The 13,071-nt window shown below is 45.8% G+C and overlaps 1 protein-coding gene across 1 annotated transcript; it reads right to left on the minus strand.

Annotated features, from left to right (window-relative positions):
• Positions 1 to 1,300: 1,300 nt before the first annotated feature.
• Positions 1,301 to 13,049, minus strand: nup37 (nucleoporin 37). The gene is made up of 10 exons (XM_068717196.1): positions 12,929 to 13,049; positions 12,450 to 12,650; positions 12,248 to 12,369; positions 7,968 to 8,040; positions 7,631 to 7,725; positions 3,377 to 3,467; positions 2,514 to 2,695; positions 2,354 to 2,404; positions 1,585 to 1,678; positions 1,301 to 1,505 (listed from the first exon to the last, which is right to left on the minus strand). The coding sequence occupies exons 2-10, from the start codon at positions 12,603 to 12,605 to the stop codon at positions 1,392 to 1,394; spliced, it is 978 nt and encodes a 325-aa protein (XP_068573297.1). The 5' UTR covers positions 12,606 to 12,650; positions 12,929 to 13,049; the 3' UTR covers positions 1,301 to 1,391.
• Positions 13,050 to 13,071: the final 22 nt, after the last annotated feature.

The raw sequence follows: 13,071 nt of genomic DNA on the forward strand, positions 1-13,071 counted from the left end.
TCTGTGAAGTCACTGAGACTCATGACTCATGTTTCAGAGGAAAGCGGTTCCAGTGCCCTCTGATGGAGTTCTTATACTCTTTGGGAAAACGTTCAGAGTGTGCACGGATGGAAAAAAAATAAAAGGCAGCTTCTCGCATCTGTCGTTGACTTCTCCCGCGTTACACGCAGCTGCTCCGGCACCACTTGCGCCTAACGCACAGCAAACGCAGAGAGCGGAGACCACATTGGACTTGTTCAAACAAGAGAGCAGTAGCATGTTATGCTTTGCGGATGGCGGTTAACGCGTCCCGTCCAAGAAATATACAAGGTTGACGAACCGGTTTTAAGAGAGAGCGGAGGTCTCCACGGCCTCGACCTGCTACGCTCTGTTGTGCAGAGGCCTTCCTGTACAATCCAAACCTAGTGTTTCAGCTGACAGACGTTTATTCTACTGTATTGAGATAGATAGATAGATAGATAGATAGATAGATATGTGTTAGACAACCGGTTATGAACGCACATTTATCCAACGCTGCAACCGTGAAGATTGGGCACACCTGTGGAAACAAGTTAATTAAACGAGTGCCCTTGGCTGCTCAGTGGGTGTCTGAAAACGGAGACATTTTGTGCTAGTACAATGAGGACCTTGTTTTACCGGAGGGCAACACAAGTTCCTGCCAAATGATCCTTTGTCTTCCATGTTTGGTCTGCATTGATAATTACTCACCAAGGTAAGGTGATGCGCATCTCCTCCTCCTCCTGCATCCTCATTGGCCGCTCACATTGCATGCCGTGGAGTCGAAGTTGACCTGAAATGGCTCCCTTACTTCCCAAAGCTCTTCCTATGATCTACGCTTACAACCCCGGCCTCCCCTGCAGGGTCTGTCCAACAGCTGGAGCGCGGCCAGGCCTCCTAGCTTTACCTCATCCTGAGCTTCCTGTGGATGTTCTGCGCTCCACAGTTGGTGGAACGGCCCGTACCAAAAAAACATATTATGATTCAGTCGATCATTGATAGTAAAGAAAAGTGAGAAACAGCCAAGACAGAGAACACCTGTAGTATGACGATCATGTTGACTGGTGGAGTGGAGAGCTGGCGCTGGAGATGCATTCTTTTGAAGTACAGTGTTCTTGGCAGGACATAACAGAAAGCTGATGTAACTTACTCTTAAGAGAAAAGAAAAACGAGCCCCTTCGCAGAAACCCGACCAGCTCGCCGTTTATCTGTAGCCGACCTGAATTGGTGGGCAGATTTGGAAAAACAACAAAACTCAAGCGTGTAGCCAATATCCATCAAATGCCACAAAACCCTCAGCAGATACTCAGAAAAATATTTATTTCATTGGACATTTACTAGAATAGAAACACTTAGTTGGACTGTGTCCACCATGGAAAGGGCTGTACAGACGTCTACATTTCAGTCATCCAAAAGCAAAGCTTCCTGTCGCCACCCATCACGCAGAGCGGGAGTGTCCGGTGCCAGCTGAGACCCGATCCCACTGCGGCCGATCCGATCATCACCGGCTGTAACGGCATCAGGGTGTGATATGAGACTGGAGCCGTGGAGAACATTCAAAAAAACGGTTGAAAGTATCCCGCTCACCTGTGGGTGGCCAAGATGGTGGATGAGTAACTGACTGGAGATCTTTCCCGGACATCCAGTGGTGGCAAAGAGGTTTTCATTGGCTCGAGACCACCTGAGGGGAGGGGCAACATATAAATGTCATCGCACAAATGAACTACATCACAAAAGCTGCAGTTTACATCCATGCCTGTCCAAAATGTAATCACTTCATCATTTTATCCTATAAAACATCTGTGTGAAATTTCAGTTATTAGCATATGAATTCTGCCAAAACATCATAGAGGATATATGAGAAGTAGAAGAAGAAGCATTTTGATCGTCGCCATCTTTGCTTTTTGCAACCAGAAGTGACAGCCAAGTACAACCGAACACTAAATAAGACAACTTGAGGCGACCAAAAACGACATACAATTAACTTTCATGAACTAAAAACACACTGTGAAAGAGTTAAAGCTGTGAAACAAAAACACAGACCGGACTACGTCATGGTAGCAACCTGTCAATCACTGTGTAGCCCCGCCCTAAAGCATACTCTGCTTTATGGTCTATTTGACTCTAAATGGACCATAACTTACTAAATGAACATCATGTATTGAAGAAGACTTGAAACTAGAGATTGACACCGTAAACTCATGTTTACAATGTTTACTGAGGTAATAAATAAAGTGAGAAGTAGAGTCATTTCAGTTATTTTGGCAACCCAGAGGTTGCTGCCTGCCAGAAATGTGTTTTGTGAGGTCCCAGTGACCAGCTGCGCAGAGGAATAGGAATGAGAAATATGTCTTACTTGAATAACCGTGCTTTATCTATGTGGGCTGGTCTTTTTTCCTGTGGGTAACTGCAAACAAACAAAGAGGAGGTTTAAAGCACATCCCATTGTACTGAGCGCCATCGTCCAAAAAACCCCAATACACCGTGCATCAATATTCAATGACCCCCCCCGTTACCTGGAGCGAGTTATGTCCCAGATGAGCCAGTCGTTTCCCGCCACGGCGCCGACTTTGATCGTGTTTGTGAGGCACCAGTCGGCTGACATGAGCGGAGACTGACCGCAGTCCAGAGACAGAATGGCCTGCTGGGTCACCAGGTCGTAGAAGCGAATCGTTCCCTTCTTCTCCGCCACCATTAACTGTCGGGGACAGACGGCACTTTAACAACATCATGGACATAATCTCTGAACATTTTGATTCAACCATATACAATTACATGTCCCTGAGATTTGATATCGCCACCTCCCGTACAATTCTCTTTGCAACTCATCGTTTTCTGGCATCGAGTATTTTTGGGGGATTTGATGGATTTTGGATTTGTTAATCGATATTTTTATCCTTGCATCTATATTTATATTGTACATTTGCACCCTTTCCTACTGCAACATCACAATTTCTTTGGGATGTATCAAATTCTATGTTATTTACATGCGTCTTATTATTCATCCATTTCAATACACCCATATATTCTCCAGCAGGGTCGTACAGAGTGTGTCCCAGCATGCAATAGTGGAGGAAGGGGAAAGCTGTACTCCATTATGGAGTCAGAATGCTTCAAGCCGAGAGCCAGATGGTTGAACAGCGTCTGAAGCACTCTTCACCCTCTCAGGTTTAGAGAAGTCCTGCTTTTCCTTGTTTTATATCACATTAAACTGGACGTTCTTGGGTTTTTGAGTGACAAAACAACACATCACCGTGCCTATTTTCTGACATTTTATAGACCGATGGATTAATCTCGATAATGAACGGGTAGTTGCAGCCTCAAACTCAAGAGTTTGACCTGAGAACACAAGCATGCATCTGGAACAAAGCACTCCTACCTTAAAGGCTTCCTCTGGGTGCCAGCACACACTGATGCCAGGAGAGCGAAGTCTGAGAGTAGAGCTTTCATTTCCCTCCAGGTCCCACACCCTGTAGAGATAAATAAAGAGCAGCATTCAAATATAATTGACGAGAGCGTGCTTTTCGTGCTTTTGTACAAACATCATATTTGCTAACTTTTATAAGTGTAACTACTTTTTTTTTTTTTTTAACTGAAAGCGAGAATTCTTTGCAAAAACTCCAATAGTTCTCATGTTATTGTGAAGGAAGTAACAAACACAGGACTTTTAATCAGTTCTCATTAGTGATAATACGGATTGATTGGATTTGATGTGTGAACCGCTCTTGGCCTCAAATCCAAAACAAAACCCACTACCTCTTAATTAACAAAGATGGGGTTTTAGAGCGGTTCTAAAAAAAGCCTCGGCATTGGAACCACCCTGAGAGGCTTACATAATACCTGAAGAGTTCACCGTCCCAAGATTCCCTTCTTTGTGGTGCTGGATTCAAAACAAAGAGACATAGTTCATTGTCCAGGTGGCCTGAATGTAACCCACATACAGCCTCACAAGTGTCCTCATTACATTGTGCCCAAAATATTCTTCTGCTTTTCTTTCTCTGTTGCTCTTTTGACCAAATTCAAGCTCAACTTTTCAATACAAGCCACACGACTTTGAGGCTTTTATGGCGTGGGCAATGATGAACGACATGTTTTCATCCAACGTCATGTTTGCTCCTAATTGATCCAACTTCTGCGTATTGTGCCAAAGTGATGTGCAGGGTTCTTTGTGCGTTTCCAGGGAAAGGGGCTCATTTCTCAGATCTGGGCCCCGAGCTGTGAAGACAGACAGACTCATGCTGGACTCCTCTTTCAGGGAGAAACGCCAGCCTCTCATTACATTGAGCTATGATAGCAGGGGAAGGGGGGGGGGGGGACATCGCCCTCGCCTGAGTCGGCGTTACGCTCCACTCACATTACAGCAAATGTTTCGCTGTGGGCGGCCCGCTGCCATTCATTTTCTGCGGAGTACAGAGAGGGCATGCAAGTGAGTTGAAGAAGAGCAGCGGAGGGAAGTCCAACAGCATCCTCCTTTGTGCAAACAGCAAAAGGCCAACCAAGAATCAGAGCTCGAGTGAGGATTACGACCAATCGTCATTTAAATAATAGCCGATTCTAAAGCTTAATAAGAGCCGTGATGGCAAAAGCAGCTGAGGGAGACCACGGATGTAATGAATCACTTGGATGGAGCGAATGCGGGTCCTGAGACCTGGATCTATGGTTAACCACATGAGAACGATCCCCGAACGAGAAGAAAAGGTGGGGATGGGGGGGTTGCAAGTGTTTCTGGGAATATAAAGCAAATGCTTGTGAAGCATGGGAAGGCGCTGACTGATGAGGTCATGCAGAAGACATCATCTAATAAAGCCCAAGCAGTACCTCCAAAGACCATCTAAATGTCAAGTGTGTTGTTGGAGAGATCGATGTCCTCGGCGGTGCGGTGTGGAGGAGGATACGCCCCGTCTCAGATGAAGACCTCAGTAAACACTCAACTTTTCCTGCCTCATCTCCCCTGCAGTAGGACAGAGCCCCGGTGAAACTCTGGGCTTCTTTCCTTTGCCCATGTGCAGACGTAGCCATGAGTGAGGTTGAGGGGGGGGGGGGAGAAAAAAAACCCAGACCACACCAGGAAAACAACGACTAAACCCTATTCTTTCAGACCACTAGCCAAGCAGAGCTCAATTGCACGCTACACCACCAACGGCCAAACCGTGGTCAACCACTCTGCCCTTCAAAAGGAGCACACCGGCTCCCCAAAAAAAACATAACCTCCGCCAAACGAGGTGAAAGACATGAGACACGAAAACACGCGTGACCGCCTCTGATAAAACACTGTGTAATTGCATAACACTACGTCGAGCAATAACACTCGGCTTCCATGTACAACAGAGTTGAAAAGGACATCTGAAGTCCCGTATTGTGTTATCTAAGTGAGAAAACAGTGCGGCCGGAGCGTTACGGTTTGTCAATGTTTCCCATAAGTGGAGGAAACGGGAAATGCCGTTAGAGCTGCGTGATCTGATTTATTGTAGAGAGCAGAGTAAATAATCGGGGGTGACTCTCTGGAGGGGGAGAACTGGAAGAGTCAGACGATATAATCCCATCACAGGGCGTCACAGGGTCGCTCTGCACCATGTTTGCATCCGCGTCTATTCCGACAGGACCGGCTCAACATTTGATTTGGACAGTCTAACATTACCTGCTTTTAAAAACCGCTGACTTTTACTGAAACCATTTGACATATTTATTGGTTGGCTCGTTGTGTTGTCCCTCAATGCTGGACCAAATAAAAATCAGGATGAAGAATGCTGGAGTTACTCTTTAACGGCTGAAACAGAAAACGTTTGCAAAAAGTAATTATTTCACACGCGACTAGATAGTTCAAAGAGCTAAAAGTGATTGATAAATCCTTTGAATACATAGAAAATATTGGCAAAACGGTTTAACCAGATTGCTAATCCTAATGGACAGTGGCTGAAATAGATACTTGCTAAAAGTAATACCGTAGGAGTTGAAACATAGCTGAAAGAAATGCTTCTCTCACACTGACAACTTCATTTTATGAGAAAGAGTCTACTTTTCATAACCAACAGTGTGAAACAGCATCCAGTTTATAATCTATTGACGGGGGACTGGAGCTCGTCTGATGTGGCTGCAGGGTTTCGTCAGGTCAGAGGTGAAGCGGAGATATCAAGCTGTCGTAATAAGTCTCCATTACACAAGATAAGAGATCAAGAGAAAAGAAAAACCTCCAGATTACCACTGAGAACGGACAACATGCTTTAAACCATATACATGATGCAGCAGCAGCAGCAGCAGCAGGTGTGCTCGGCCCCGAGTTCATCTGCAAACTCAGTCAACCCCAAATCCCCTCAGGATCCTGCAGGGTGCCCCTGTGACCTCTAGGTGGCACATTTCCCCACAGACTCGGCCGGCTCCGTCCACACCAACACCGAGAGCGGTTTAGACTCCGTGAACCAAACGCAAACCCCCCCGTCCCGAGGGAGCTGAGTCCGGTTCCCCGCCTGGACGCTGCAGCGTCAGGTTGCACGTTGGCAACGGCCGACTTCCCACAACTGCAGGGGACCGTGATGACAAAGCTAAGCAAACTTATAGTAGAGGCTCTGCTGCCAAACCCAACAAAGCGATGGAGAGGTCATGAGCGTATATACATGCAGGCAAACACTCCCCTCCCTCCCCGGCTGTCTGCAGGACCAGTTTCCTCCTCTCATATCGGAGCTCAGTTTGTGTGGGCTGACTGGAAGGTCCTCTCCTGTTAACTTGATCCATCCCTTGTTCCGCCCAGCTCTTCCTCCCGTGTCCCATATTTTCTCAACATGACAGAATTTAAATCTTTCAGCAGATGGAGCGCACTCACTGTTTTCTCTGGCCGGTCAGCGGAGGCAGGGTAAGAGGAGAGTGGACGGGAGCGGAGGAGACTCAGGCGGCCTACTGTGGCGGCACAATCATCAAGCCGGCGACACCCATGTGGCCGCCTGGCTGTGGATGCTAACCTTGTTTAGGATTAGGCGACGTGCAAAGTCACAATGATTTTGGAATAAATTCTGCGTTTTGTTTGGTTTTCTTTCTCCAACAACGATTTCATTAACAAGATTAACTGGTAATGAAAACAGCCAAGTCTACACCTGCAGTGCAACTTTTGGTTCAAATCTAAAAGTATTTAAAAAAAAAAAAAAAAAAAAAAGACTTACAGTACAATAACAATACAACAACAGGGCCCTGTACTGCAAAACAGCTCTGCATATTGCAGGGGGGGGGGGGGGGGGGCCTGGCTACTGACACATGTTTTCCCTTCTCCAGCATTAATTGACAGGGAACATTGGAACATTTGGGGACTTTGTTATAGGTCCCCCTACGAGAGGAAAATCTTTCTGCAGCTAATTGGATTTCCATATTTAACCAATTAGCTAGAAAAGCTACAAAGCAGCTCTGTGCCTACGCACAGTCACACCGGAGCATGTTGTGCTTAGCATCATGTTTCACTGTGGAAACACTGTCAGGACTTTCTGCACCATTAACAGAGAACAGAACTGAAAATCAGAAGCTGGGGGAACACACACACACACACACACACACACACACACACACACACACACACACACACACACACACACACACACACACACACACACACACACACACACACACACACACACACACACACGGCTTGGACCTGCAAGTGTGGTCATCACTGACGGAAGCAATTTGTTTCCCCTCTGTGGGCTCGAACACCAAATGGTTAATGTAGCTGGTGTGGCCCTCCATCACCTAGGAAACATCATAGAAAAACAAAATGTAAACAAAAAGGAGCAGACACATGATCAATACTCAACTGTTAAATGAGCATTTTCTACCAAAACCTTGAGTTTACTACACTGGCTGCAGCTCTGCTTTCTGTGTGTGCGCCTACATTTCCTGCATCACCTAGTACCAAATGTCAGCGCTAAGAGAACGTTTGATGCCAACTGACAAGCGCAATTCTGGCCAATGTGCTCCAGATGTTGCACTACCTTGACTTCATGCCTATCCTGGAGATCAGAAGTCAGCAGGCGTAGCTTTCTGTCAGCTGCAGCAGTACAGAATCTGCAAAAAACGAGAGAGGAAGAGGAAGAGAAAGGGAGGATATAAAAACAAACAAAAAGGGAGAACATCAAAACGGAGTCGGACTGTGCAGAAGCAGTGACAGACGACGTCTCGTCCTGAATGCTCGCCTGCAGCAGCCTGGACTGACACCTCTGGATCAGAGCGCGAGTGTGTGTGTGTGTGTGTGTGTGTGTGTGTGTGTGTGTGTGTGTGTGTGTGTGTGTGTGTGTGTGTGTGGTAGAAACTTGGACAGTGATCAGTAGAAACGCTGCCAGAGAGATTCTAATTGCAAGCTAAGATAAACACGGAGCAAAACAGGATCCCTCACGCCATTTGCGCAGGTCTCTGTTGAAGAGCTTGTGCGAAGCCGGGCAGAGGACTTTCCCCCTCTAATCAGTCGTAGTATACACCAGCGCCTGCAATTATTCACACAATTACACTAACTCACTTATGACAAGAAAAACACACACATATCACCAGAATAAACAGACAGCGGTTCACACATTTTCAGTCGCAGGCACAGATGGATTTGGCATGATGTCACTACAAACACCCTTAACGTGCTTCGGGGCATTACTGCTGCAGTAGATTAGATTATATTAGGATTGGCCTTCTAACCCTGCAAATTAGTGCTGTACTTTGGAGGAAAGCATGGAACTCATTCTGTCTCTTTTTTACTTTAAATGTCAAAGCCATTTTCTTTATTGATCTCTGACAATCTACAGTTAAAGTCGCTGTTTAAAAAAAAAGGGAAAGACCAGTGAATCTGAGCACCAGTTCATTTCAGCTTTGTTGTTGTTGAGCGCTGTGATTATTGTTTTAGCACAAGACACAAATGAGTTTATTCTTTCCTAGATGATGTCACCGCAAAGGACACCTGAACCAAGAGACCTGGAAACAGAAAGTTAAAGATAGATTTTGAGTGAGGAGAGGAACTGTCTTTAAGTGTGGGACTTCTTCAGTTGACTTCCACATTGTTTTTCCCCCAAAAAAATCTCAAATTCAACGATAAGCTATGGGCTGCAGCCAGCAGCTAGTTAGCTTAGCATAAAGACTGGACACAGCTAGCCTGGCTCTGTCTGAAGTTCAAAAATCAGCCTCACAGCAGATTCTTAAGCTCAATAATTAACACGTTATATCCTGTTTGTGATATACGAGTGTAATTTTTTCAAATACATCTTATAATAAAAGCTGGGTCACACAGCTAGTGCAGGTGTGAACGTTCTTGCCCACCACCTAAGAGAGGGTTTTAATCCTAGTAGCTGCTAAACCCAACTGGCCGTGTGAACGGGTGGGAAGCCAGTGAGGGTTCTTATCCTCCCTCCTTTCACCTCCATTGTGAAAATACCTGCTGTTGTTCCACGTCATCTTTATCTTTTTAAAGCTAAATACTTTCAAATAGCAGATAACAGCTCTTCTTCACTCCTTGTTAGCTTGATTTATATATTGTACGCTGAGCAAATCTGCTCTGAGAGGGATCTTGATTGGTCAGCTGCTGTGCAGACACAACATGTGACCAAAATGTAGTTAATTAAATGAGGCCGTTTCTTGTCAAATGGGTTAATCTCTTTGTCTTTGCGATCAGCCAAGTTTTTGGTTCTTTAACAAGCAGTAAATTGGTATATTTAGGGCACGAATGGTGGGCTTAATCTGATTTATTGGATTGCTTCGAATGATATACATCAGATTGCAAAGTAAACGCTGAAACTACATGTTTTTTTTCCATATGTGCTTCTTTCTGACTGTAAAGACTGTCTTCACATCTTCCCATTACAAGCCGCTGTGGAGGATGGTGGCAGCGCAGCAGCCCCCCTCCCCCCTCTCTCTTCCCCTCGTCTCACTCTCACTCTCTGGGCCCCTGCTCGAGGCAAACCCGTGAGAACGCTGTACTTTTCCTGGAAGGCACGGCTACGTGCAGATCGAAGGGAGGGATGGAACCCGAGTGGGCAGTCATCAGCGCAATAACATGTGCGCACGTCACAGCGCTGGCTCGAGGGCCCTGTGGAGTAAACCGCAGAAGGCCGGGGAATTATCGCTGCTTTTCCTTTTCAATTACAGAAAGCCTAAACACCTCTGGGGGGAATCGCGGGACCTCACCCATCCGACGTTCCAATTAGGAGGAAACTCTTGCTTTCTAACAATCTACAGTTAGGCTACTTCCCTCCTGTCCGAGGCCACCTGAAATAACTTTGCTCACATCCTGGCAGCGAGAGGCGGTGATGACTACTTTCACACAGCGTGACCGCTGCTGTGCTTTCTCTACAACTGCCTCTTGTTCTGGTCAATAGACGGGTGTTTGTGAATATTCATACGGTTGTGTTTAAAAAAAAGGCACAGATGTCAGGGTCCTGATGTTGGAGTGAAGAATGACACTTCCATACCGAGAGACACTAGAGCCGCAGATATCCCACCATAAACATATCTTATATTAAAAGCAGCCAGATGTGCTAATAGCATCATTGCTTAAACTGATTAACGACTCAGCAAATGTGTCAGAACCACTTCACATCATATATGGACGGCTTAGCTGGCGGAGAGCCATGACCATCGAATGTAGGGTTGGTGGTTTGATCCCCGACTCCTTTTTTTTTTTTTTCTCCACATGTCAAAGTGTTCTTGAGCAAGACACTGAGCCTCCCCAAAAGGATGCATGTGCATGGAAGGACAATGGAAGTTACATTGGATAAAAGTAAGTCAGAGTGTCTGTAACCGCTGTATGTGTGCAGGGCAGCGGCGGCGATTAGCTCCCCAGTGTGGCACATTCACAGGGACTCACAAGCACTAAAAGCACGTACAGCCAGAACGTCTACGTAAACAAAGCACAGAGAAGCTCTGATAACAGCTCGCACTGAGGGAGAGGGTATCATTCTCTGCTCATGTGGACATTACTTCACTATATCTTCACATAGCAAAAAGTTGTTGGCTGCTATATTAATGCAATGAATTTTAAATGACGCCGCTTTTAACTTTGAAGAAATAGATGACCTGTTTTTCCTTTACGTCAGCTTTTTCTGAATAAAAGCACTACTTGTTTTTTGGGCAACCATTCCAACATTGTGGTGTGTTGTCTTCTTTATTAAAGTTACTGTGAGGAACTTTAACTGATTGATACCGATGCTCCAAATGGCCTTCATAAGTAAACGAGACCATCAGGGAGAAGATTGTCTATGTCTATATAGTTATTCTTAATGCTTGACATCGGTGTCAACGGGTCGAATTCTGCACGAAATCACGCAGGTTCACCAAAAACTCCTTCAGCTCAGTCCAGATCCGGCTTGGCTGCCGCCTTCTACCTGCAGTCGGAAGCTCTGGCGGGAGGAGGAAAGCTCTGCACCCAGCAGCAGCGTCTCCTCTTATGGCCAGGAGCTAAGATATAGCACGTTGGGACCCTACACCGACACCACGCTGCTGGAGACCCAGGACGTATTGCTGGACCCGCTGGAAGGAAGGGAGGCACGGGAGAACCAGAACCAGGATTGAGAGGGGCAGACTGTCAGACCCTTCTGCAGTAAAGTTAGAGGTTTTCTAAAGGGACTCTGGTGTTAGGAAACACTCCCACTTTCGTCCAGGAGAACCGCCAAAAATGACCACAAAATTAAAGTTCCTTGTACTAACTTGAAGTTTAAAGTTAGATACAATAATCTAGACAGCAAAACATTTTAATTTGCTTTCCTTGTTGTATTTTAAATTACTCTGTCGACTGAGTATGACTGTGGTCATTCACCATGGACTAAACTGTGTTTAAGATTAGTTATGAGCGACCTTTGGTAGTATGTAATGTTCATCAAGTAGTGGCGTGTTTTGTATCGTGCAACATACGGGAGTAATTTGCATCTTTTACAGTGAATCCGTTTAATGTGGATACAACGCAATGTTGATGCTGACACAATTTATGTAAGAAGGAGTTCCAAAATCTACTCAAGACTCGTCTGACTCACCAGATATAGACTGTGGGTTTAAGTCTGGCAATGGCCACGAACATCTCGGAGCAAGACGATTGTAATTGGTTTAAAGATATACAAGCCAGAGCGTTGTTTCCCCCCCATACCAGGATGATAATGTGTGGAGCCAGACTTCTCTGGAGATAGGTCTGTCTGTATGGGAACTCAAGACAGACAGACACTGAACCATACTGTCCTGCACCATGCAACTTGGTGGGGACTCAATATCACCAAACCAAAAAGGGCTGAAAACAAAGTAGCAGTACCTGATAGTGGGTACCCCGTCCAGCCGGGACTCTGGGCTCCAGGCGAGAGCATCAACGCGCAATTCGTGATGGAAAGCTCGAAGAACATTGAATTCAACTCCTTCGATCTCCATATCCTCCTCCTGTGGGAACAAGTTTATATTCAGGAAAGAGCTGGGCATTATAGTTGGTACACCAGGTTGTGTGAAGCTGCAACTCTAACCTGGAATAGGCAGGTGCCCACCACCACATACTGGTTTCCACCATAGGCCAGGAGAGAGGCAGGGGTACCAGAGCTGAATGGACTGAACTCGACCACATGAACGTAGTCCTCACATGTCACAGTGTAACTGGGACTGCGGCTAGAGTCCTCCTGCATGCTGGGTATCCTGGTAGAGCTGGATCAGAGATTCAACTGTAATACCTCAGAACAGAGAGGACAGAGAGTAATTAGTCTAAAGTTAGAAGATCACCGTTGTTGATACTAAATAACATTGGGCTTTGTATTGAGCTAACGTAGGCTGGTATGAATAAATGAACTAAAGTCAGCGGTTATAACGACATTCCCACAATACACATAACTGTCATGTGTCTCCGGGCAAAGACCTAAAACGTGACTGCTGTGCACCGCTAGCTAGCACACAAAGATGTATATTGCCCGTTTCAACACGTTAACGCTCCCACCGAGAGCTTAATACTTACCTCCGGGTTACGGGAGTCTATTCTGAGTCAAAACGCAGCACAGACTGATATACTTTACTACTTTATTTTCAAGAATTTCCTTGAATCAAATGGTGCGCGCGTTTGAGATGTTTTCAAGCTGTTTCCGTGTACGTCATGGACTG

This window comes from Cebidichthys violaceus, unplaced genomic scaffold (genome assembly GCF_023349555.1).
Source record: "Cebidichthys violaceus isolate CVI_PGR_0920_01 unplaced genomic scaffold, fCebVio1.0.p SCAF_21, whole genome shotgun sequence".
Classification (NCBI taxonomy): domain Eukaryota; kingdom Metazoa; phylum Chordata; class Actinopteri; order Perciformes; family Stichaeidae; genus Cebidichthys; species Cebidichthys violaceus.

Coding starts and splice junctions, on each gene's coding strand:
- nup37 (XM_068717196.1), bottom strand. CDS start 12,605: ATGCAGGAGGACTCTAGCCGCAGTCCCAGTTACACTGTGACATGTGAG. Junction 2,696..3,376: donor ACCCAGAGGAAGCCTTTAAG/GTAGGAGTGCTT, acceptor TGTCCCCGACAG/TTAATGGTGGCGGAGAAGAA. Junction 1,679..2,353: donor GATAAAGCACGGTTATTCAA/GTAAGACATATT, acceptor CCCTCCCCTCAG/GTGGTCTCGAGCCAATGAAA.